Genomic DNA, 26,328 nt, shown 5'->3' with positions numbered 1-26,328 from the left:
TTAAGCAAGAAGGCCTGTCAACAGAACAACATGTTGGCTCGGGGGGGGGGGGGGTAGAGGGAGGGAGGGAGGGAGGGAGGGAGGGAGAATATGAGAATGAATATCTAGGAAGGTTGTTTAGTGGTAGAGAAGTGGTTTTCAAGCCATCAGTCCTTTGGGAGTTGAAGGACTCCTCTTTCCCAGGGGTCACACACCAGATATCCTGCATTTCAGATATTTACATTATGATTCATAATAGTAGTAAAATGAGACTTATAAAGAAGTAACATCACAATAATGCTATGGTTGGGATCCCCACCATATAAGGAACCTTATTAGGAAAGTCGAGAATTTGCCAAGCAGAAACAAGATTGATTTGTTCCCAGCACCGGAGGGTGGGTGGGGGTGGGGGTGGGGTATAGGTGCGGTGGTGGGGAGATGAGAGGTAAAGTTTCCCACCAAATGAGATTATTCCTCATGAGAACCAATTCCTCGTCCTTACTGTCGGGATGTGAAATGTCTCCCAGTGCCTCCTGTGTCAAACACTTGACTGGAGCTGGTGCAGGGTTTTGAGAAGGGGTAGGAGGGGCTTTAAAGCTCTGGCTGCTCTTGCAGGGGACCTGAGCTCCACCCCCACCACCCGGATCAGGCAGTTTATACCACCAGTTCCGGACAACCAATACCTCCTTCTGCTGATACACACACACAGACACGTGCACATACATACGGATAAAAATAAAATAAACAGGGGCTGGGGAGACGGCTTGGTGGTTAAGAGAACTAAAGCTGCTCTTCCAGAGAACCTTGCTCCGTTCCCAGCACCCCCATAGTGGCTCATTACCCTCTGTAACTCCAGTTCCGGGAAATGAGCCGCCCTCTGCTGGCCTCTACGGGCACTGCATGTGTACAGCACACAGACATGCAGACCGGCAAACACCATGAGAGAAGGCGGTGGTAGGCACTTCAGTGGCTGGAAGTGCAGGTCTTTGAAGATCTCTTCCTTTCTGCTTCCGGTCCACTGTGAGGTTTGTCCACAAACTCTTGCTGCTATGATATTCTGCCCAAGCATATGGGCTAAGTATTTGTAGACTGAACACTCCGAAATTCTCAAGCACGGCTCTTTCTTCCTCTAAGTTGTTTCTTTCCGGCATTTGGTCACTGCAATGAAGAGTCTGAATGGTGCAAGTTCTAAATAAAAATACATTGGGGGCTGGAGAGAGGGTGCTCAGTGGTTAGCAATGCTAACTGCTCTTCAGGGGACCTGTATTCCCTTCTCCGTGCCCTCACACTGAGCAGCTCACAACCGCCTTCTCTGGGGGGATCTAATCCCCTCTCATGGCCTTGTTGGGTACTACATACAATACCTGTGCATGTACATGCTTGCTCTCCTAGGTGTGATTAAAGCAGGCTTCCTTTACTGAAGATAACACATATCTTCCTTCTATATTGTAGAGGACATATCTTCCTCTATATGAGATTTCTGCAAAAGTGGCCAGATATCGTCAGCCAGAAGCCATGTGTCCTTAATTGGTCCACCAAAGTCCTTGGGATCTATACGCGTTTTTTTCCCTAGATTTGTGATTTTAAAATGTCAGGTTTTCACACAGTTGTAGGCCAGGAAGTCCACTGAACTTTTAAATTACTTGAAAGACAACATGGAACAAAAAAAAAAAAAAAGGTTTTGTGTTCCAGGTTTTCCCCAGTATTTCTGTTGCTGTAAACTGGTTTCAGATGTGAAGGCTTGGGTGCAGACAGATGTGCACACATAATCTATACACCACACTGTGTGGTGGCAGCACATGGGATTCTTGACGAGGAATTTGGATAAGCATCATATCATGTAATACGTCTAGGAGAGGCCGTCACGGGGAGAGAACATCCTGAACAATGACTCCAATACGGCATATATTTGAAGTTAAAACAAAGACGGGAATCGTTTTTTGCAAACAGTAAACGGATCGAGGTAATGATGGATCAGGAGGAGCCACTGGCAGGCCCAGTGGTGGCGGTGCACACCTTTAGTCCCAGCACTCTGGAGGCAGAGGCAGGAGAATCTCGAGTCCAAGGCCAGCCTGGTCTACAGAGAGAGTTCCAGGACAGCCAGGGCTACACAGAGAAACCCTGTCTCAAAAAACCCTAAATAAGTAGTCAATAAACAGGGTAGGCAGTGCAGTCTTTGGGTAACGGATTCCGAAAGCATGAAAATGAGGCTGGGCTTGTAGCTCATTGATGGAGCGGCCGCTCAGCACGTGCAAGACCCTGGGTTCAGTCACCAGCACCAAAAAAACCCAAAAGTGACACCAGAAACATCTGGAGCAGGCTGCACACCAGTGAGAGTAGGAAACCCTTCACAGGAGCAGCCCCAAATGGCCTGGTCAGAGAGAGGCCCAGCAGGTGGCAGTCTGGAAGGCAAGCTTAGGTTTAGGCCCTCCGTTCAGGGGACATGTGTGAGCCTGCTGGCCTCCCCTGCCGGCCTCCCCTGCTGGCCTCGCATGGGGACTGCGGAGAGGATCCAAAAGGTGCACTTGCTGATGGTACCTTGGGAGGAGGCTGTCACTGTGTATCTGGGCGAGCAGCACCACTGGGGTCAGACAGAGCCGAGGGGGTGGGGGGCAGCTTATCTCTGCCACTTCCTAGCTGTTGGGTGAAACGTGTTAAACTTAAGCCTCGGTTCCTTTATCTGTAAAATGGGCACAAAAACGCCTCCCTCCTGAGGGTAGAATGAGGTAGACTCTAACTGATAGCTTAGGGCAGAGGAGCTTCCACTCCCCGATACTGGGAAACTTTGAGAAGAATCATGGAGAACTCTTCTTCCTGCCCCACCACTACCTCTGAGGGTAAAGGAAGAGTGTGTGGTGGCCCGGGGCCCTACAGAGGTGGCTGGAACAGTCCTTACTGGGTGGAACCTCTTTTTTTTTGGAGGGGGGCAGTTTGAGACAGGGTTTCTCTGTGCGGCCCTGGCTGTCCTAGAGCTCACTCTATAAACCAGGCTGGTCTGGAACTCAGAGATCTGCCTGCCTCTGCCTCTGGAGTTCTGGGATTAAAGGCGAGCGCCACCACTGCCCAGCCAAGCGGAACTTCTGTCTTTCTGCAGTGAGCCAGGTTGTGGCAGTGACTCCAGGAAATACCGTGTCACCTGCAAATCCTGACTTTACCTTGGTACTAGACTGGGATCGTCTGTCATCCCAGCAGGGTGACTTGTCACAGGTCTTTCTCTTCCCATTAAGTTGCACCTACATTTCCCAAGCAACATGGATATTCCTGTCTGCCACTCCAGCTCTCTGCAAAACCAGTGACCATGCCTTTCCTTCAGGTGGAAGACATCACTGCCAGCCATGAGGCTGCCCTGCTGGAGATGGAAAATAACCACACCGTCGCCATCACCATCCTACAGGATGACCACGACCACAAAGTCCAAGGTATGCCTGGGTGCATTGGGGACAAGTGAGCAAGGCTTCAGGCAGGGCTGGGCAGTCATGCCTAGCACGCAGCAGGCCCTGGGTTCTAGCCCCAGCCCCAGGCCTCTATTTCTCTCCTCCAAAAGAGTTATCAGAACCTCGAGTCAATTTTAAAATCCCCTTTAAAGTTCTTACCAGCCTTGAGTCCACATGCAATGAGGACCTGAGGTGTTTTAGAGCTCCTCGGAGGACTCGAGGTGGAGTCAGACTCAGGGGCCATTTTTCTATAGGCAAAGACAACAACTTAGGCCTTTTCCTGCTTGTGGCTTGATAAAATGAAGTGTCTTCGTGATGTTCATAGGCAGGAGCAGTGTCTCTGGAGTTTGACTCCTTGTCCACAATAGTCATGAAGCAAATTTAAGTGTACAGACTTCTTGTTGTTGTTTGTTGTTTGTTGTTTGTTGTTGTTTGGAGACAGGGGTTCTCTGGGTAGCCCTGGCTGTCCTTGAACTGGATCTATAGACCAGGCTGGCCTCAAATTCAGAGATTCCCCCCTTCTTCTTCCTCCCCAATGCTAGGAATAAAGGCCTGTGCCACCACCACAGGTTTTATTGTTTTAAAAACACCCTTTTTAGCTACAAACTCACCGTACGGTATTTGATACCTGTGACGTAACCTCTTTCAAGAACCTTTCCCAGCAGCCCAAAGTGGAGACAAGAGTTCTCTCTTGAGAACTGGCTTAGTACAGCACCTGAGTCCCGACCCTAAGCTTCAAATTTAAAGCGACCTCAAAGCCCACCATTGTCTTTAGACGATTGGCACATAGATCCTAAGCTCCAAAAGTCTAACATGGTTTGTCCCACTCATCAGGACTTTCCAAAAACTAATGTGCAGGAAAGGAAGAATCACTTTAGAGAGCCGACAGGACAGAGTTCCGTGGCCTTGATATAAAGAAATGGATTATGGGAAGCTAATGTTGTGTAGTAAACAGTCGTATTCAATGTCCTGGTCCCTCAGGGTGTTGGGAGCCTCTGGCAGTGCCCGTTCCAAAGCAACAGACACGGTGCCTTAGGGACTTTGAGGTATGGATTCCGTAAATTATAACATCCCCTCCCTTCCCCCACACATTAAGCCTGGTAGACTTTTGTTGTTGTTGTTCTGACAAATAAAATCTTGCTTAGATTCCACACCCCAGGTCTTTGGATTATATGCGATGCTGAGATAATGTGGTCCATACAATAGGGCCTTGACATTCATTGTAATATGGTGATGATCTCAGGAACCACTGAAACTAACCAGAAACAGAGGCAGGTAGACAAGAATGCTTTTTATATAAAGTCAATAAAATCAGGGGCCCAAGAGACGGCTCAGTAGTTAACAGCACTTGCTGACTTTGCGGAGGACGCAGCCTCAGTGGCCAGCACCCACAGGACAACTTACCACCATCTATAACTCCAGTGCTTCTGACCTCCTTGGACACTAGGCGTGCACATGGCACATACACACACACACACACACACACACACACACACACACACGTATGCAAACTCACAGGCGTGGAATAAATGTAAAAACATGAAGCCAGTGAAATAGACACAAACTTTATTTTTTTTCATGGGTGTAAAGCTTGGCTATGAAAACTGGCTTCTAGACCACCCTAGCTAAAGTTTTGAGCTAGCAGTCACTGCTAGCTAAAGTTTTGAGCTGAGGGAAACCACACAGATTTTCCTAATTACAGCTCATGGCAACCCAGACGGTAATTGTTGCTTTTCCGGACTCCCTCATTTCAAGAAAGGGATCTAGGCTGATTAAGAAGACTGTTAACCCTTCTAGTCAGACCACAAAAACAAACCGCTGGTCTAGCCAGGATGATATGAGCTTCATCCAGCTAATAAGACTCTTCCGCCTGGACGGGGAACAGACAGCATTTGCTTAAACGCCTACATCACTCCATCTGTGTAACTTACCATTATTGCTGGGATGAGGCCTTTCGCAGAGCAGGGTGACCCCCCCCACTCAGATCCCCCAAGAAATAGCAGAGCAGTTGACCTTTTCCTTCTGGCCAAGTGTCTTATAGCTGATCTCTATTCAAGCAAATCCTGGGGATCCCTAGTCCTCGGGGTATGGCCCAGAGGTCACCAGGGTGCCCTCCATGACACAGCACTGATTCCTTGTCCACAGCATGAACTCAACATCAAGTATGGTTGGCTAAGTGTCTTCTCCAATTCCACCTTGAGAAGCTCCTTCCTCAGCCCCAGGTGGATGCTTTGAAGCAGGGAGGGCAAGTCCTGGGAACGGAAGAAAATCAACTGTTTCACCTTTAGGAAAGGTGGGACATTCAGCCAGCACTGTTCGCAAAGATTCTCATGGGGCCAAGACTGTTCAGGATACAGAAGAGCTTGGACTCACTCTCTCCCTCTTTTCTTTCTTTTCCCTCTCATCGCCCTGTCACCTGACCACCTCTTTCTCTCTCTCAGAAATCATAGTCTGATCATCACAGTCAATTTCACAGGAGCGGAGGAACCGGGAGTCTGCTGTAGACATCCAGCACGACCGGAAGTCATGTTGTCCTCCCCTGGACCAAACAGCACTGTTTTATGCTTTTGAAAAGAAAGACCCACTTAGCGATTTGATGTCATCTCTCTTCTTCCCAGAACTGATGTCTACCCATGAATTTGAGAAGAAGGAGCTGGAAGAAAACTTTGAAAAGCTGAGGCTGTCATTGCAGGTCAGTGTTGTTTCCCCTGCTTCTGGAGCTGGTGTCAGAACAGCCACAGCAGCGTTAAGCTCACTTGCAAACATTTATCTGACCCCTGCTGCGTATTAGAACCTGGAGACAAAGGAGACATATTCCCTGTCCCAAGTTAGCTCTCTCTTCACAGCTCTGAGAAGTCGCTGTGCCTCGTGAATATTGCAGTCAGCGAACACTAAGTTAGTAGGGCATTTGCTGGGTCAGAGGTATCTGGATAAAGGGGATAGGATGGGAGGAGAACGTTCTAGAGAACAATGAGGTTATGAAGGCTGGAATTGGTAGACCACACCCTGGGAGGTTTTCTTAAGACAGGGTTTCTCTGTGTAGCCCTGGTTGTCCTAAAACTCACTCCATAGACCAGGCTGGCCTCAACCTAGAGATCTGCCTGCCTCTGCCTCCCGAGTGCCAGGATTAAAGGCGTGTGCCCCCACTGCCTGGCTCACCCTGGTGGTGTTTTTTAAAGAGGGACTTAGGTTACCTGGAGGTGGGTGGGATGAAAAATCACCCATTCTGCTTTCTCCTGGTCCTCAAGGGGATAGCGTGGGGTCTCCCAGGCACATTCGTCTCCTTCCTGCCTTCTGAGACCCGCCAGTCTCGCCGTTAAAGAGCCGAAAGCAGCCCCAGTACTAGAGGGAGCTCCCTGGGGTCCCACAGAGATGTGACAGCCCAGCTGTGATCCCAGCTCCAGTGACTCTGACTCCAGAGAAGACAGGGCTTTTTCAATGTCGTGATCACCCATGTCTGAAAATCGGGAAGATTGTTGCCATGACTGTAACGTGTGTGCAGGAATCTTGCTTATTTGATGACATCTGTCATAATGAGCCCATCCCAAAAAGAAGCCAGGGCCACATCGAGAACACTGCAGGAAACATAGAGCCACACAACAGCGGTGTGCTCTTCTGTCACGTCCCTGAGTGCTCTCCTGTCATCAGCCAAAGGCCATGCAATTCTCTATGCTCTAACTCTCCACCCAGCAGAAACCTTTTGAGTTGGGTGTGGGGTGTGGGAGGGTAGAGTCGCCAAAGCCAACTTCCTAGTTGCCACTGGGCAGCTAGAGAGATTGCTAGTTTGGATAGGTAGAGGTTCAAATCCCCACCCTTCCACTTCTTGCTAGCTTTGACATCTGGGGTAATGATGCAACCTCTGCCCACCTCAGTTATTTACCTGTAAAATGGGGATAATAGCTTTCTCCAGATGTGAGCAGATGAAAGAGAGCGGAGTGTGGGGCGGAATTAACATCGGCCTGGCTTGTATCGAGAGGCAAAGAGGGCAAACAACTTCAGTGAGGAACTCCGGGCAGTGTGAGATCTATTCTTAGCCTGCCATTTGTTGACCTCTGAGGGACCCAAGATGGGTCCATCACTCGAATGACGTCAAGTAGCCATCAAGGGTTGAAAACCATTCTGCCCTGCCCTGACTGCTGTAACGGTCCTTTGCGGATCTGTTCTGAAGAGTGAACAAGGCCGAAAGATGTCGGTTGGATTATTTAAATCCCAGGTAGTCATTATTGATGTGGGAGTCGGGTAGCACCAGGTATTTTATAGTCCATTTTGGAAGGTGAGGGCAGTGGTGATGTAGCCCAGTGCTGCCCCTGAGGAGCCTCTCCAAACTGACATTCTCTACTCCTTAGCTCTCATGAGCACAAAGTCCCACTGACAGCTATGTTGTCCCTGTGTCAGTACTAGCATTTAATAGCAATACTTTTGTTTCTCAAAAGGAAAAGGCAGGCAAGTGGTGGTGGCCCACAAGCCTTTAATCCCAGCACTTGGGAGGCAGAGACGGGCAGATCTCTGAGTTTGAGGCCAGCATGGCCTGCAGAGTGAGTTTCAGGACAGCCAGGGCTGCAAAGGAAGTGTGAAAACCGAAGCCTTCTACTGTGGTGAATGAAGGAAGCAGGCTCCCGTGTGGGCCTGTCGTGCAAAGTCACCTCAGTTACGAGTCCCATCTCCTTCCAGTCACGGTTAAGGCCAGAGGAGTTTCTGAGAGCCACTTGCCCCTGTGTTTTAATACAGCAGAAACAGGATGGTTAGGGTAACCTCGGACTCCTCAGCAAATGATCTGTGGAGGGGGGCTGGGGATTTAGCTCAGTGGTAGAGCGCTTACCTAGGAAGCGCAAGGCCCTGGGTTCGGTCCCCAGCTCCGAAAAAAAAAAAAAGAACCAAAAAAAAAAAAAAACCAAAATGATCTGTGGAGGAAAAGGTGCTCTTCAGTCACGGAGAGCTCAAATTCGATGGCAAGCACACTTCATTGCTATAGTGACATTGTCACTGCGGTTGAGGTTGGGCGTCTCCTTAGCCACAGTTGCCATGAGGCTGAACAGGAAGGAGCCCTGTGTGCCACAGGCACGCCATTATTCCTTTAGCGCACACAGACCGCTGCCCAAGATGGGGCTGGTCTAATGGGGAGAGTGTTAAACCAGATGAGAACGGGTGACTCCCCTCCCTCATAGGACAGCCCAGCCCTGAGGTCAAAAGGGTCAGCAGTGAGCCTGGGGAGAAAGAATCTGGAGAAGGGGAGATGGCCTTCTCTTTCAGGATCCTAGTTTACTTCCCTGTCTCTGTGACCCAGCGCTGGAGAGATGGCTCAGCGGTTAAGAGCAACGACTGCTCTTCCAGGGTCCTGAGTTCTATTCCCAGCAACCACATGGTGGCTCACAACCATCTGTAATGGGATCTGATGCCCTCTTCTGGTGTGTCTGCAGACAGCAAAAGCGTACTTAAATACAGAAAATAAATAAGTAAATAAAAATAAAAAACACTGACCCAAAGCAACTTAGGGGGGAAAGGGTTTATCTGACTGACAGGTTGTAGCTCAACTTTGAGGGAAGCCAAGGCAGGACCCTAGAGGTAGGAACTGATGCAGAGACCACAGGAGTACTTCTGTACAGGCTTACTCAGCTACTTTACTTACACAGCCCGGGACCACCTGCCTAGGGATGGTGCCGCCCACAGTGGGCTGAGCATACCCACAGTGCAGTGGAGAAAATACCACACAGACAATCTGATAGAGGCAATTCCCCAATGAAGAGTCCCTCTTCCCAGCTCCTGACAGGTCAAGGAAAACTAACCTACACACCCCCAGCTGCCACTACGTCCATCCATGTGGCCCCTGGAGGAACATCTCTTGTCGTCACTTGCAGGACCAGGTGGACACACTAACCTTTCAGAGCCAATCTCTGCGGGACAGAGCCCAGCGCTTTGAGGAAGCTCTAAGGAAAACCACGGAGGAACAGCTGGAGGTAGTTGTGACTGCCCAGGCCACCCAGTGCATGGGGACATGTGCTGGCTTCCTCTGCAGTCTTGCCCAAGGATGAGGGCTCCACCCCGAGCCGCTGCTGCTGCAGGGAGGGCTCCCAACATCCCCGGGATATGTGTTCAGGGCCTGACAGTGCCTCTCCCCAAGACAGACGGTAACTCTGGGTCTCTCCAGCACCCGAAATTTCTGCCAAATCCCATAGCACCCCTCAGGCAGAGTCACTGGGTACCTATGATGTAACTTCCTCTCTGGCTGGAGACGGTCCACACCCTGCTTTCCCAGATGTGCTTTAGGCTGGCACTGCACAGGGCCAGCTAAGAGGTCAGTTATAAGAAGTTATTTTTTTTTTTGAAAATAGCTAGAAAACCTACCATCTAATGCAGTGTTGGAGAGAGGTGAATCTTAAAGATGTGCACCTTGCATTGAAATATACTGTTTTTACCCTGTGGGGGAGTGAATTGAACCCAGGGCTTCGTGTGTGCTAGGCTAGTTCTCTAGCACTGAGCCAAAGCCTTAACCCCCTCCCTCTGCCTCCTTCTCACTTTGAGAGAGTCTTGTGAATTTGTAAAATCGCCTAGGCTGGCTTTGAACTTCCCACCCTCCTGCCTCTCTTGCACTCTCTTACATGCCTGAGCTGCCCCAGCTAGCTTGGATCTTTTTCAGTGTTGCCTCTCTGAAATTCAAATTGATGTCCCACCCTTTACTGCTCATGTCCCCCAGCCCCACTGGCCATACTCATACATAAATGACTTTTAAAAAGAAACAGGGAACTAGGTGAGAGTGTGGTGGCTCGTGCCTTTAATCCCAGCATCTGGGAGGCGGAGGCAGGCAGATCTCTGTGAGTACGAGGCCAGCCTGGTCTACAAAGTGAGTACCAGGAGAGCCAGGGCTACACAGAGAAACCCTGGCTCTAAGAAAAAAGGCGGGGGAGGATGGAGAGGACAGAAGGGGCTGGAGAGGTGGCTCAGTGGTTAGAGCACTGACTGTTCTTTCAGAGGTCCTGAGTTCAATTCCCAGCAACCACATGGTGGCTCACAACCATCTGTAACTCCCTTGCCAGGGGATCTGATGCCCTCATACAGACATACTCGCAGGCAAAACACCAATGCATATAACAAGTAAATAAATAAACAAACAAATAAATAAGAAAGATAGTTCCTTTTAAAAAAAAATAAGGTTTGGCATCTTGAGTACATTGAGCCCACATTCTTCCCTGTCATTTTCTCCATGGCCCCTCTCTTAGCCTCATGACCTCTTCCTTGATTATTATCATGGGAAAATGGATGGATGGGCGGACGGACGGACACACTGACAGACAGGACCGGCTGAGCCCATTTAATGCTTTTCATATGTGCACGTGTTCATTAGGGCTGACCACTGGGGATTGGGTAACCAACCAATCCACGAGAAGACTGATCCTCCCTCCCTTGGTAGCCAGTGATTACCCATAGTTCTTCACCTGTGGGTGGAGCCTTGAGAGATTCCCTCCATCCACATCGCTTTGTGAAGCACTTGGTTTATCGCCTATGCGTGAGCTTACGGACGCAGGCGTGTGAGGCATGTGAAACCCCTCTGTGAATCAAGTCCTCTGGGAGGGCGGTCAGAGCCTGCGTCACCCCAGGATTTCTCCTCGGAGGCACTGGCACCTGCTACATTGGGTAACACCGCACCAGGCGGGTTCGTAGCCTTGGGTCACGGCGTGTTGCGCCGGGAATGAAGCGCACACTCTCCGCCCTTGTAGATCGCGCTGGCTCCGTATCAGCATCTGGAGGAAGACATGCAGAGCCTGAAGCAGGTGCTGGAGATGAAGAACCAGCAAATTCACCTGCAGGAGAAGAAGATTATCGAGCTGGAGAAGCTGGTGAGTTGGCCGTGCTCGCTCCAGAGAGAGGGTGCAGCGACTCTCACTGTGGGCAGTGTTCGGTGAGGTACGCCCATCCCTGCCTGTGGCTCACAGGTGAACAGGACACTCATCCCTGAGCCAGGAAGCCCTTCTCACAAAGCCAGGGCTTCTGACAAGGTGTCCCGGTGGCCTCCTTTTGTTACTTCGTCAGTCTTTGCCATGTCCTTCCACCACTAAGGCTATCTATCCATGACTGCTGTGCACCAGGCATGGGCAGAGCTCTGTCCTCCCATCCCAACAGCTAACCTAGGCAATCGGTGCTGCCACAGCCCAAGAGAGAAGCCTAGGAAGGGAGACACTTGCACCTCTGTGAGTGGCTGAGCCTGCAGGGCAACCCTGGCAGAGTGCCCCCCAAATTATCATGTGATAGAAAGATCAGAGATCTCAGTCATAGGGGCGGGGGGCTCCACCTTCATGAGCTAATCACCTCCAAAGACGCCATGTCCTGGTATTGCACCCGGGGGAGAGGGGTTCAACATAGCTCCTTTGTAGGGACAGGAGCATCCGGTTCAAAACAAAGACTTTGCACCTCGGTTCTCAGCTGAGTTCCTGGGAACTAGCCTCAGGAAACAGAGCAGTGTTTGCCCCCTCCTGGAAGCCCAAGACCCAGATAAGAGCTTTTCAAAACTATGTATGTGTTTGCATGTCTCTGTGTGGGTGTGTGCAGGTAGGTGTAGTACCCACTGAGGCCAGAAGAGGGCGCCAGATCCCCTGGAGCTGGAGTTGCCGGTAATCATGAACTGCCTGGCATGTGTGCTGGGAACCAAACTCAGGTCCACAAAAGCCATACATGTTTTCAATATCTGAGCCCTCTCTCCAGCCCCGTTTGTTGTTGTGACTTTTTAAATGTTTGCTACAATGAAAGAGGAAGAGAGAATGTATACAAGATAGGAAATTATAAAATATGATAAATGAAAATACGAAAATTAAAATATCATATGCCTCCTACTGTTAACACTTCACAGAGATGTGTCTTAATACCCCTCTCTCCTACACACACACACACACACACACACACACACACACACACACACCAAATTTTGTACAGTGTTCTATAGCCCTCTTCCAACAAACAGGTTTCCCCCACCCCCACCCCTACCCCCAGTTAGGGTCTTGCTATGTAGCCCATGCTGGTCTGAAACTTGTGATCCCCCTGCCTCCACCACCAGCGTGCTGAGATTATAGACGTGTATCACACCTATGAGTTAGTTACTAGACATCTCAGCCCTGTTTATCTCTGAAACATCCTTTGCGAACGGCTTACCCAAACCAGGAGCTGACCCGGCAGCGCCTGCTGCATTTGGTCCATGTTGCTCTCCATTGCTGGCGTCTCTTGTTGCACAGGCTCATTCCAGGCAGTGGGAAGTCAGGTGTGTCTGTTGCCACTGTCCTGGACACTGGGAGCCACATAGCTAGCTCATCCCAGCAACCCAGCACTTACCCCGGACCACAGGGGCTGCACAGACCTGATCTTGCCATATTCTCCTGGCTAGGGTGACCCTTGAAGCAGCCATCCAACTTCCTGTCTGCTTAGGGCTACCCACAAGCCCCTGGGCTGGGCTGGCTATGTTACACCATGTTCTGGCTTTGCAAAAGGCCTACATGACTACCTGTCCTGGAATCTATTATTTCCTACTTCCTGGGACCAAAGATGAAGGCCAGGTAGGGTGCCTTGCTACCCTATCTGTCCTCGACAAGGATTCCTAAGCCCTACTCATGGGCAAGTTGCAGTGTTCTTTAAAGATTAGCTACAGGAACAGTCAATGTACCGCCCTCTTTCACGGGACAATCCAGGCATGTGGTTCATCCCAGTCATTGCAGCGGGCAGCTGGGAAGCTAACGCAGGAAGACTGACATGTATTCCAGGGCACCCTGAGTCACACAGCAAGTTCCTGCCAGCATGAGCTACAGAGTAAAGCCTCTAAAAAATATCCTAAAGTCAGAAGGAACGCACTCATCAGCTGGATCCCACAGTGATGGAGGGATGGCCTAAACTGGAGAAACGTTCACTGTGAAAGGCTTTCCCAATAGGGCACCAAGGCTTCCTCTCTCTGCTTTACAGAATTGACTTTCGCCTCTGTATCTTCAAAAACAAAGAAGTTCCCCTAGACCTGTAGACTTCTAGGCGTCTTAGCTTTGTTGTTCTGTCAGGAAAGGAACGAAATATACCTGCTATCCTTGGCTCTCTAGCCCTGATCATTCAGAAGCACCTGAGCAGGGCCAAGTACATGTGCAAGGAACAGGGATTCCCTGAAGTTGACCACAGACCCACTGATCAAACTGGGATCCACAGCCTGATTCTGACCATGAAAGTGACCTGTAATACTCACTGTAAAAGAAACATATGTTCTCTGCCTCTGCCTCTCTGTCTCTGTCTCTCTCTGTCTCTGTCTCTCTGTTTCTGTCTCTCTCTGTCTCCATCTCTCTGTCTCTGTCTCTCTATCTCTCTCTGTCTCTCTCTGTCTCTGTATCTCTCTGTCTCTGTCTCTCTGTTTCTGTCTCTCTCTGTCTCTGTCTCTCTCTCTGTCTCTCTCTATCTGTCTGTCTGTCTGTCTGTCTCTCTCTCTCTCTCTCTCTCACACACACAGAGAGAGAGAGAGAGAGAGAGAGAGAGAGAGAGAGAGAGTCTAAACTATGTACCACAGTGCTTTTTACTACCAACAGAGCACACTCTGGCATTTTCTGTTCTGTCTTTCTGAAAAGAGCAGTGCTGGTCCCTCATCCATCTCCCCTGATTTTCCCGCCCACAAAAGCTTTGCACAGAGCGGTTAGCAAAGTCCTGTTCCTGGAAACCCTCCAAAGTGCAGAAGCCAAGGCCACTGATCCAGTGGGAGTTTCTTCACTGGTGTCTCTTTCCTAGGTGGAAAAGAACATCATCCTGGAAGAAAAGATCCAGGTACTCCAGCAGCAGAACGAAGACCTCAAAGCGAGGATCGACCAGAACACGGTTGTTACCAGGTGGGTGAGCCCAGTTTCTCACTACGTCCTTCTCAAAGTGGCTTTCCCGGAACATCCGCATGTCCCAGTATCCAGTCTGAACAATCTCCTGGTGCCTCTCAGTTGATCAGAAGAAAAGCAGATGGCCGTGACCCCATGGTACACATCCCAGCTCTGCATCCCAGCCGGCCCCGTTCCCCAGAAGTGAGTGAGGACCTCAAGCCCAGGAAGCAGGGGCCCCAGAGCAGGAAGATTTCATCCCAGAGATTAGGAGAAGAGCATCAGCTAAAGTCCCCAGCTAAAGAGAACCATGGCTAGGTAACCCCAATATTCCAGAAAATCGGGTCAGCTCTTCCCTATAGGCTCCTGCTTTCAAGGAAGGATTGGGTCACTCTTGACCCCAGCTCAGAGTGCAGTGAAAACGTCTGTGGCGTCTGTGGCTGGCTGCAGGTTATTATACTGGGCAAGGCTAAGTCGCCCGAGTGAGATGGAGGCCTTCGCCTTTTCCCATTCTGTTGGACCAGACTCCTCGGTGTGGCTATGATATGTTATCCTGTGTACACCCATGCTTATGTGCACACACTCATGTATATATCCATTCACGCGTGCTCACACTTACACATACACTGATGCACGTGCATGCTTATACACTGGCATGCCACTTGTTCACACGCCCACACATACCCAGCCACCTTTCCTCAGACAGCAAGTGCAGGCGTCAGCCCAGAGTACCTTTCTGGGACTTTAGCCCATCCAGTTGTAAAATGTATTTGTACTTACTCTGGCCGATTCCTGAAAGCAGCGATCACTCTCTAAAACACAAGTTGAAATAGACAGGTGACTCCGTGGTTAAGAGCACTGGCTGCTCTTCCAGAAGACCCAAGTTTGATTCCCCGCACCTACCTGACAGCACACAGCTATCTGTTAGAGTTAACAGTTCCAGGAGACCCGCGCCCTCTTCTGGCCTCCACAGGCATTGCATGCAATGGTTCTCGGGCATGCACGCAGCCAAAACACACACATAAAGTACAAAAATTACCAAAAACACGCAGCAAAGCCAGCAATTTAAGCACCATGACATCACACACACACACACACACACACACACACACACACACACACACACACACGATTGCTTTCTCTCCCCCACCCCCGACCCCCGTTATCAACCGACGGTGATCAAACATCTATTTTTCTGGATGCCATGCTGAACGCCAGCCAAGAACATAACAGAGTCTTGACCCCTGCCCTCTAGGACTTGTGGTCCAGCAGACAGACATGTAGACAGACCGACTCTACAGCCGAGCTAATGACTTCAATCGCAGAGGCACGTACTCAGGGCTGGAGGTAACGGGAAAATATTCCCGGCTGATTGGCGCTGTTAGTCAGTACCCTGACCACAGCCGTAGACAATCTCCATAGCAACCCCTCCTATGGGCTGTAGCAGCAGCCCACGTGACCTACCATCTCCCCCACTTCCTACTCCAGCCTCTAGCCTTTCTTTGCTCTGTGCACAACTGCCCCCTAACCCAGCAGAGAGACCTGCGAGCCTGGGGAATTGCCCCCGGCCTCCGCCTATCAGCCTCTGTCACTAGTACGCCCAATGGTTCCCGCTGCTAACTACCATTCTCCCCCACGCAGACAACTGTCGGAGGAAAATGCTAATCTCCAGGAATACGTGGAGAAAGAGACCCAGGAAAAGAAGAGACTGAGCCGAACCAACGAGGAACTACTTTGGAAGCTCCAGACTGGGGACCCGACCAGCCCGATTAAACTCTCCCCCACATCTCCGGTGTACAGGGGCTCCTCCTCTGGACCCTCCTCTCCAGCCAGAGTCAGTACCACACCTAGATGACATCACCCTGCCACCCACAGGAGCTCAAGCTTCTGTCCGTCCGAGGGAGTGCTGGCCGGTGCTGGTGGCTGCCCTGTGCGCATGCTCAGTAGCTGCATACTGCATCTTAGGCAGAGTCCTCTCTGACCCTCGTGTGAGACCGTCCTGGTATTGGCGCTTAGGAAGGCGTAAGCAGCAGAGTCTGGTGTCCAAAAGCAAAACACAAAAACAAAAACAAAATGCTTTAGTATAGTTAGAAGCAAAAGAGAAACAGCTCCAATTGTTCCTGAGAGACGGAGTTCCGCAGCGGAACTTTAGGTCAGCCACAAACAGCTCCGTTTTTCGAATACTCGAAAACCCTCCTTGCACCGCTGCGGGTGTGTATTCAGATGCGTGGGTACACACCTGCGGCGACTCCGAATTGCTTTTTTTTATATATATATACATATATAACACACGATGCGCTGACATATTTTAGCGACGGTCAGCAGTTTTCTAACTTGTGCCTAAGAATTATTGGGAAATGAAAAACGCATTTCTATCTAGTTTCCTGGAGATATTTCTACCCAAAATAGAAAAAAGAAAAAAAAAAAAGAAAAAAGAAAAAGCAAGCAAGCAAGCATGAGACCAAGTGGTACCCTGCTTACCCTAAACACCAGCGATTTGTAGATGGTAACCGCCTTTGGAGCAACTAGCTTCTTAGTCCAACGCGAGGTGGGGTCACTCTCAGCCCATTGCAGGATTTAATTATGACTTCTCCCATCCCAAGGAGGTAAAATGTCGCAGGGTGTGGGGGAGGGGGGGACCGGAGGGATCACATGGTCTGGCCAATGTTTTTCCCCTTATCAATTCATTATAATCTTGAAAACACCAGTTTTGCTCCCCACCCCCAACCCCAAATGGCACCTTGCAAATCCACCATTAAGATATTATTGCATCCTCAGGAAAACACGGACGCATGCGACCTTTGCGATGAGGGTAAGCATGAACTCGGAGACTATCTAGACCATGCATGACCCATCCTCATGGAGGAGGAGTTCTGGTAGGGGCCGACATGGCCCCAACCATCGCCTCTCATAGGCAACACCCCCATTTTTCAGTTTGGTTCTATGACTCGACCCCATCACTGCACATCAAGATGGCTCAGGGGTTCTAGTCAAGGCTTCCGGAAACCAGCCTTTCTCTCTTGGGGAAAGGGGGGGGGGAAGCCAGTTCTAAAGGTGCTAGATCATGTCCCTTCTGCTGGAGGGTTACCAGGACTGCACCTGGCTGTGGTCCCGTCTTAGCCCCAGAAGGCTCTCCCAAACAAGGGAACGCAGTGAAACGGCCAGTCAGCATCCATCAGCCGCTGGACTGGCCTTCGTCTCTAATGAGGTAGAGTTAGAACATGAAAGGTATTCATGTAGTGCTATGGAAGATTAGAAGCATGACCCACAAAAGAGAAGTAGTTTTAACTGGCAGTACCGTGCCGCGCTGAATGATACCTTTGTTTCCTGTATGTGACAAGAGACCCTCCGTTTTCTAAGCATGGGCCTGTCTGTCTGTGAGCAGGCCCAAGATGAGAAGAGCCACGGAGCCAAGAAGACGGTGTCAGCCACTCCAAGGACACACATATCTGACACCGAGACAAGTGTGGTCAACATCCCTCCTGTGGCTCCAAGTTGGGCTTCCTTGGTCTCGGGTGCATCTAACTGTAGTCAACCTCCGCGGGTCTTGCCCATTCTGGAGGCACACACGGTAGATACACAGAGAAGAAACAGGTCTTTTTTTTTTCCTTTGGCTCTGCATGATCCTGGGATACCGAGCTGGGCATCCCATAAGAGTAGCTCATGCCATGTCAGTTCAACACACACAACTATTTGTTCTTTTAGCAGGCACAACCTGCGGACGTTAAGTTCGGTTGGCCGTTTAGCTCTCCGAGTTAGGACCCGCCTCCTCAGCTGTGCCCGCCGACGGCAGGTTCTCAGCAATACAGAGTTCGATGTGATTATAGGATGTGGTACAGTACGTTAGGCTGTTGTGCTCAAAGTGGTAGCGATGTTAGATCTGTGTACCCTCATTAGGTGGACTAGAGCTTTGCCCTAATCAGCCTCGACCTTGGGCACTTGAATAAATCTCCCCATGGCCCTGGCTTTGTTTCTCCATCCCAGACACCCATCAAGTATGGTACCCCATTTGAATTAAGTTCTGAGATCCAGGTGGCCAGAGCTGCTATTGCCTCTTCCATGATTCCTCTGTCTCCATGCTGGTACCATCCGGACCTCTCAGCGTGGAAACCCCGAGTCTGTCTTCCTTCCCAGGTTGGGACACTGCATCCTCCCGTCCTGCCACAGACAGGCCTGCCAAACAGCTAGGTTCTTCATGGAGTCAGGAGGTCCTGCTGGCCTGCACTAACTCAGTTGCCTCGGGCTGGGACTACATTCCTGCGATGTCAGGATGGGTTTGGGGCTTGAGGTCAGGTACTCTGGGATTAGTTGAAGGGGGCACAGTGTTCTTTGTCCTGCCCCCTTCCAGTTAACTGTTCCTTATTTGTGTTGAACTCTAAAGATTATTAAAATGAACCTGGGGGACTTCCCATGATGTTCATGTGGTCTGTGTAACTTAGAGGCGAATCTTGTTCAGTCTTGAGATGGCAGACAAGGCAGGCAAAGGCATGAGTGTACCCTCTCCTGTGTGTGCTAGGGTTGATTGGAACCAAGAAAAGTCTAGAGACTTCCTCTGCTCCCTGACTCTGCAAGTCCAAAGCTGTGCACCAGTCTTTCCCGTATCATCCCAACAGTGTGCCAACTGGGAACGAAGCATCCAAATACACGATCCTATGGGCTTACCCGTGTTCAAACCACCACAGGGGCTGAGATACACGTTAGCTCCTTCCAATCTGGAATCAGCCACTCTCCCTATCCTGCCAGCCACTCTTGTGGATTATGGCCAGTTTGTCCAACCTCACCTGGCCCTAGCATGTCCCACAGGTGCCCAGCTTTGCATGGGGGGCGGGTCACGAGGAAGACCTGAGTTTTCCACTTCCTGTGCTCACATTGGTGGAGTGCATGGGGACGAAAGGAGGATCTCAACCAATCTGTTCGTGTGAACAGCCCAGTAGCAGCCCCCGCGTTCATGTCACTCTCTGGTCCCATGATGCCCCTGTGATGTCCTGCAGATCACCCAAGCTTCCCAAATTATGGATAGGGAATGCTGATCAATGCATCAATGGTCAGTATATTCTAACCTTAGTTTTTCCTGGGATATCGAGCTCCCTCACAGTATGGTAGCCACCGGGCATTGTCCTCAGCCCCACCCCATGTGGTAAACAGTCTGATGCCTGCACCAGCATTTTTAAAGGAGTTGGAGGCTCACCCAACCCCTGGCGTGTTCAGAAAATGAGAAGCGGAAAGGAACGATGTTCCCTCCCACAGGGGAATCAGTGAGGGCAGAGGAACCTTAGGAATTCAACCCTTCATCACCACCTCCGCACCAAGGAGTCTTGAGGACCCCAGCTCACCTATACGGGAGACCTGTATCATCTCAAGTAGGAACCCAGGCATCGGAAGGCACCCTCCCTAGAGTTAGCCTTGAAGGTCACCCTCATAGCAGATCCTACATCAGTACATGGTATCAGTGAACAGCTGGGGTGTCTTCTGTCTCTCTCCCTGCATTCTCATGAACGGTGGGTGACCAGGTCCAGAGTCTGCCCAGCCTAGGGTCTGCATCGACTGTGCATGTGTGTACATGTCTGTTTACCCTATGTTCTAGCCTGGTGGGCAAGTTTAACTCAGTGGAACAAAATGGCTCCTTTTGAGCAGGGACTGATAAGGTTATACACCATTTCTAGTCCTCCCGGTGGCAACATCATATTCTGCCCAGCTCTGTGTCGCTGGCAGATGGCAGATGTGGCTGAAAGACAAGGCTATGGGACCACGTGAATTCTTCTACCCTTAGAATACTGAGCCACAAGGGGACAGATTTGGCTCACTGAAAGTGTTTCATAGCCAAACAGGATGAGGGGAGGTTTGCAGCCCAGGACATCCCCTCAGAACCCCACAATGGAGAGGATAGTCTGAAACTTGCTGATGGCCTTTGCATACCTTTAAAGGCTAACAGCATAGCACCCAATGTCACCCACTAGATGGCACGGTGGAGCTGCAGGAACCGTGGATTGCACTTGGCCCAAAGTGAGCTGAAGGGAATGGTAGCCTCCTCCTTTTTTATTTTTCCAGACAGGGTTTCTCTGTGTAGCCCTGGCTGTTGATTAGGGGCATCAAGTTCCTTGGGGGGCAAAGTCTGATCTTCACTGTCAGGATATCTAATTTCTTCTTGTTGTATCTTTACACACGACTACTTAACAAACCACAACCGACCGCCAACCCACACTGCCTCTCGGGGGGTGAGGGGGAGTCCCCGGAATTCCAAACATTACCTAACGTCAGAAACGGAGCAGCCGGCAAAATCATGCCCCTGCTAGAGCACGAGGAAAATCATAGTCAGCTGCTGTGGTCAATCTGAAGCAGCCGCACATCCCACACCTGGGATTACAATGGAAACATACTCTTAGAACATCCCTAAGTCTGTAAAAGAAACCCAGATCCCCACATTGCTACTACCCCCAACACTGCACATTACTATTTTCACACCGAAGCTCAGGGATCTGTGCCCCCAGGTGGTCAGGCATGTGACGTGTACCCTTATTCCTGACACTTATTTCTGATCTGGCCCATGCCAGGGAGCCAGAATCATACTCTTGAGTGTCTGCCACCACTGCCCCTATCAAGCTGTCTGAACCTCTCTCCTGTGCTACAAGTGAATGAATGAATGTGCCCTTCCGTAGAGTGCACGGGAATGTATATAACCATCCTTGGATGAACTACAATCTCATCCCTAGCCTGTCCTCTGCTTTAACCTGTGTCCTCCAAGATCGTGTGTGTGTGACAGCAAGGGCAAATCTCCCGTGCCTGTGGACTGAGGGGTTTTGCTGAGACCCAAGTCGTCTGGTTCAATTAAGTCCAATGGCTGATGAACTCTGTAGCCCCAACCCCAGGTGAGTCTGGAGGGATGGGGTAGGGAGACAGCTGGGATCTAGAAGTACAGGCCTAAAGCCTTTCCCAAATGGCTTCTAGAAAAATCCACACCATAGAAATAAAGCCACCGGCTGTGTCCCACGCAGTGGAAAGATGCTAAAGATGTCAAACAGATCGTTGCCCCTTCGGAATGAACACTCTTGGGAAGCAGGCAAGAGCGCCAGCCCACTTGAGATCACACAGTGTGCATGGAAGCCAGACAGGATTTATTAGCATCTGCAGAAGCATGACACAATGTACCACAAAATAGCTCTGACACACAGGGACGGGAGGGGGTTTGCCAGTGTACAATGTATTCAGCCACGAGGGGAGACACAAGTTTCACATTTCTTAAAAGGGTGATGGACGACACCTGCACTTGGCCTTAAAATAAAATAGAATTAATCCACGGGAATCCAACAGAGACCAGCTTGATTTACAGTTAGTATCGGACTTAATCTAATGTCATTGTAAGAAACTGTAAGAAGACTATTAGAAAAATAGAACCTCGAACAAGCAAAAAAATATATACAATTTACATAATGAAAATCCACACATAACTCTTTTAATAATGGCTCTGTGTTCAGTAGAAGTAAAAAAATTGTCCTGGAGAAACCACTTAACTGCTCAGGTTTGCTAATAAACCAGCCCTCATTAGTATCATGACCCTCTGTGAACCTTAAACCCATCGAAGCTGCAAGGCACAAACAAAGCAGTAAATACCTTAAATACAAAGATATATTATAACTTCTCAAATGGGAAAATAAGTCCCAAACGCAAAAAAGCTTGTCAAGGAACGCAAAGGTAACACTTGTCAATAAATTAGTTTGCATGATGTCTCTTCCTAAATCTTGCTTCCTGACCCTGCTGGACACGCCAGCGCCCTGAGAACATTTTTTGGACGTGGTCTTTTCATCTCTCCTGGGCTTTTTTTGCTAGCCATTCAGCACATGTAACAGGATGGTCCAGGAAGGCTCCTTGGTCACCATGTCCCAAGACCCTTGGCCACACCATATTCTTCCAGTTCAATGGAGCAGCGGATACGGCCAGACTGGGCTAGAGTAAGGGAGGTGAAAACCAGCTGATTTTTTTTTCTTTTTGCCTTAAAATTTTCATCCTAACCACATTGGACTGGTGCACATTTCACCTGTACCACTGTGTCAATAAAAGCATTCCACACACCAAAATGAGCTGAAGGAATGGACCGTTCACTCTCCCCCCAGGAGCCTCACGTACAATCTTCTCACGAGGAGGCCAAACAGACAGGACGGTTTGAACTCCATAAAATAACCGCACATAACATACATTCACCGCTGACTTTGACTTCTGTAGCAGTTCCATGGCTCATGTATTCTCTGTTGGCCACTCACTTGGCTACCTCAACCATACCTGGACTCAAGTATCCTGGCACTGAGATCCCCACTAAGATTCTTTAGTGTTTGGGTACCAAGAAAACAGTAAGCTTTTATTAGAATGAAATAAGTTTCTGTGGGGACATACGACATTCAAGTCAGAAAGGATGGGCCCCGGCGAGAGCCAGCCATGTTTTCATTGTAGGTAGGTACACAGGCCAGCGGTGCCCGTGGCTTGGCCGGTAGATATGAGGGGGTCTGTGGGACTTGTCCACGCTTATCCCAGGAACCCAGTCCCTCACACTGCTGTTTCTAAGCTTCTTCCAGCGTTGGGCAAGTTCCTTGTTAGAGGAGACTATGAACACTACCCAATTCAGAATGTCTGCCTGGGGTTAGGGCCAACGTACAAACATAGCCACTGGTATCCCCAGCCCTGTGCATGAGAGTGGCAGGTAGTGGACAGGGTGGAGTGTGTCATATATTCCCTTTGGTGTGCACACGCTGGCTGTGCTCAGGAGGGGGGGTTTGGGAGGGGGGATATCCAACCCTTGCCCACTAGGGGCAGGTGGAGGAGCCTGATGTCCTGCCACGGTCCTGCAGTCACTTCTGGCCACCAAGCCACCACTGGGGCCACCTTCTGAAAGGTGGAGACATCTTGGGCCCCACTCCTAAGCACAGCTCCCTGGGTATTGGCTTCTTCATGAACTTCGACCCAGAGACAAGAAGGAAGGGCACAGGCTCCTGAGAAAATGGGTCTTTCCAATGTGAGCACTCTAGTTGAAGGGAAGGCATGGGAAGTTGTCTTTAAAATGTTTAAGTCCCAACCAGGTAGGAAATACTGGCCACGCTTTGAAATCCAATGGGACTCTTTTTTGGACGGGAGACTAGGAGACTCGACCCTACCTACTGTGGGTCCGGAGGGATGTGTGTATGTGTGTTGTCTGGGTTTGGGGCTTGTGTTTTCCTTTCAGGAAAAGGAACTGGGGGCATAATAAAAAAGCATATTAGGGGCTCCCTCCAAGCTTCATTGTTCCCGTGCACCCCAAAAGAGCTTCCCTGGTTAACTGTCCACACTTAGTGAAAGCTCAGTGGCCAATCAACTAACTAGGCAAGTCACCCCTGCATATCTTTTCCTGACTAGGAAGTGGGTATAGGATGTCACCCCTCCACCCCCACCCCCAGCCAAGGCCTGTGTTTGCTCCTGTGTCACATAGTGAAACACACAGAGCAGATCTGCCACCATTGCTGTCGGCGGATCAAACCCATATATATATATATATATATATATATATATATATATATATATATATATATATATATATACCTTTCCCCTTGGTGGGATCCAGGCTGCTGGCTGAAATGTCAACTGTAAACACATTGTTCAGCTGCCTTAGACAGGAAAGTTTCATCCAGAAAGCGAGGAGACAGTTTAGCAGGAGGAGAGGAGGCTCACACCTACGACCTTAGCACTCAGGAGCCTGAGGCAGAGGCTAGACTAGGGCAGCTACAGAGTGAAACCTAATTCTCCCAACACCTCACTGGGCACTCCTTCTCTGCCTATGTAAGTAACAAGGGGGGGAAAAAAAACCAACCCAGACATATCTAACAGGCCCTAAGAAGACAACAGGTAATTAAGACCCGAACGAAATAAGTTAATATTTATCAAAATATTTTACAGCACCAATCTACATAACTTTAAATACCTTTAGAAACTCAACATTTAGGGTCTTATAATACTCCCTTTGAAGTTTTCTCAGACAGCCTAGGAGACAAAGTGCCTGGATGGGGGTCAGGGCCTGGCACGATGCCTGGCTCTTGGCTGCTCTGCTACCCTCCACTGGCTGACACAGCAACCGGGCGGTTTCTCTAATTTTCCGTAGCACTGGGGCCCTGCATATGCTAGGCAAGTGCTCCACCACTAGGTTCCGTGCCAGGCCAGTTCCACCAACTCCGGCCATTCCCAAGAACCTTCCAGAGCAGAGGGGAAGACAGTGTCATCAGTTTACCCGGCCGGTTTCCACCAGACATGGGTCAAAGGCCAGACAGGAAAGAAAGCTAGGCTTTAAAAACAGCATTAATATTAGTCTAAGACACCAGCCTTCCCCGCCCTGTTGTCATGGCGTGGGTGTGGAGGAGGGGTGCCCTGCTGGTTCCAGGAATCCACCAGCACTCACTCACCATCCTTTCTATCTACACAGAGTAAGTGAAGAGGTGTAGGCCCTAGGGCCTCACCCAGAGAGATAAGGAGCATGGGGGAGGGGAAATGAAGGCAGACTCGGGGAGCAGAAGGTCCAGGCCAGGGTAGAAATCTTACCAGTAGCACGGCAGGCAAAGGCACCACAGCTACAGGAGGGATAGCGGTAGGACCCCAAGCCACCTCTTGTGCAGAGCACACATCACGAACCACAAGCTGATATGGCACTGGGTAATTATTTGACCATCTCCCAAGGTTGGAACATTAACAACAGTGAGCCCCAAGTTAATCCAGTGGAGTGATTCACAGCAAGCGACTGGAGGACCCCCACAGCAGTCCTTCGCGTCAGCGGTTAGAAGAGTGTCACCACCCTGTATTGAGTGCCACCTGTCCGAACCACCTTGGAAGACCTGAGAGAATGACAATCCTACTGATATAGCCTCGTGTTCCAGTGACTCAGGACAGTGAGGACAGATGCCAAGAGCAGCAGAAACTGATCCAGGCCTGCTAAGAATAAGGCTAGAGAATGTCGCCCTCGTCCACGTGAGCAGAGCTGGCCATCCAGTCTTGATACAATCGATCACTCCAGGGACCTCCCGTTTTCTGCGCGTGAGAATGGCTCACACTGTGCTGGGCTTGGTTCAGAAGCCTCTATGCAGATCAGGGCCCCATCCTAATACCCCAGCCTGAAAGCAGTAAGATGCGGGCCTGTTGGTCCTCTAGGTATTCTGGAGTTGATGGGCTGTTGGGTTGCACTGCTGGGAGACAGCTTCCTCACTGGGCTAGTCTCGCATCTTGGGGTCAGGTGGCTGTCCTGGCTGGGTTGACAGGGAGATAGACGCCCACTAACCCTCTGGAGTGTACGTATGAGTGTACGCAGGGTGGTCCCAGGGAAGGAGGGAGGCCTGCTTCCCGAATAAGAGGAGAAGGGGGCCTCCCTTCTGCTGGGGCCGAAGCAGCAAAGCGCCCAGCTGGCAGGGAGAAGGGCTGCTTTCTTTGTTCAGAGGGAGATGAGAAAAACCAAGGAACTGTCCAGAAGTGACCAGGATCTCTGGAGCTGGCTGCAGGGCTGTCTGACCAAGCCATGTCAGCTATGGCTGAGGCTACAAACCAGCTTTGGTGACATTGGGGGTGTGAGCTGGTCCCGAGGCATGAGGGGAGAGAGTGTGAGGGTCCCAGGCCTCTGCCGGCACCCGTCAACCGCTGTCACCTTGGTGGGTGGGGCTATGGGTCATTTGCACTGGTCCAAGTTGCTGTCAGGAGTCTTTGCCTGGCCAGCAGCCAGGGATGCTTCCTCACTGTGCCAGACCCCATAGCCAAAGTAGATGGCAAAGCCTATGGGAAAAGAGAACAGAGGAATGAACGAGAGGGCGGGGATGATAGACCCACAGGGGGGCTGCCCAGGAGATGCACCCCAAGACCCCAACACCTGGAGAGGCAACACAAGGCCCCAGATCAGATTAGCCAAAGTCACTGTCCGGCTTCCACTGCAGTAAAGCTACTTACATCCTGCCGCCCTGCGCAGTGGAATAGGCGGACGGTCACGGAAGATGTTGAGCTGTTGCCCACCACTAGGTGGCCTCAGAGTACCAGAGAGACACTTTCACTTCCCAGGTTGGGACTTCAGGCAGGTTCTCTGCCCTACACTGGCTTAGTAGCTCTGCTTTTTCTAA

General features: G+C 50.3%; 2 protein-coding genes across 8 annotated transcripts in view; one reads left to right on the top strand and one right to left on the bottom strand.

Annotated features, from left to right (window-relative positions):
- The window catches only part of Mtus2 (microtubule associated scaffold protein 2), a 373,086-nt gene extending 354,449 nt beyond the window's left edge, over positions 1 to 18,637 (top strand). For 4 of the 6 annotated variants that reach the window (XM_017598434.3, XM_039089680.2, XM_039089681.2 and 1 more), the window contains 6 exons: positions 3,293 to 3,398; positions 6,032 to 6,105; positions 9,269 to 9,367; positions 11,126 to 11,245; positions 14,148 to 14,245; positions 15,866 to 18,633. In XM_017598434.3, coding sequence (XP_017453923.1) covers positions 3,293 to 3,398; positions 6,032 to 6,105; positions 9,269 to 9,367; positions 11,126 to 11,245; positions 14,148 to 14,245; positions 15,866 to 16,079 — 711 coding nt within the window. In that variant the 3' untranslated portion in view covers positions 16,080 to 18,633. Of the gene's footprint in view, positions 1 to 3,292; positions 3,399 to 6,031; positions 6,106 to 9,268; positions 9,368 to 11,125; positions 11,246 to 14,147; positions 14,246 to 15,865 lie in introns of all 6 variants that reach the window. The other 2 variants (NM_001374100.2, NM_001100989.3) reach the window with 2 other exon arrangements.
- A 2,682-nt stretch (positions 18,638 to 21,319) lies between these two features.
- Slc7a1 (solute carrier family 7 member 1) overlaps positions 21,320 to 26,328 on the bottom strand; it is a 75,543-nt gene continuing 70,534 nt past the window's right edge. For both annotated transcript variants that reach the window (NM_001399982.1, XM_063271087.1), the window contains 1 exon segment: positions 21,320 to 25,990. In NM_001399982.1, coding sequence (NP_001386911.1) covers positions 25,887 to 25,990 — 104 coding nt within the window. In that variant the 3' untranslated portion in view covers positions 21,320 to 25,886.

This window comes from Rattus norvegicus, chromosome 12 (assembly GCF_036323735.1).
Source record: "Rattus norvegicus strain BN/NHsdMcwi chromosome 12, GRCr8, whole genome shotgun sequence".
Taxonomy (NCBI): Eukaryota; Metazoa; Chordata; class Mammalia; order Rodentia; family Muridae; genus Rattus; species Rattus norvegicus.
Note: the sequence above shows the minus strand (reverse complement) of the source record. Positions and strands in the feature narration are given on the sequence as shown.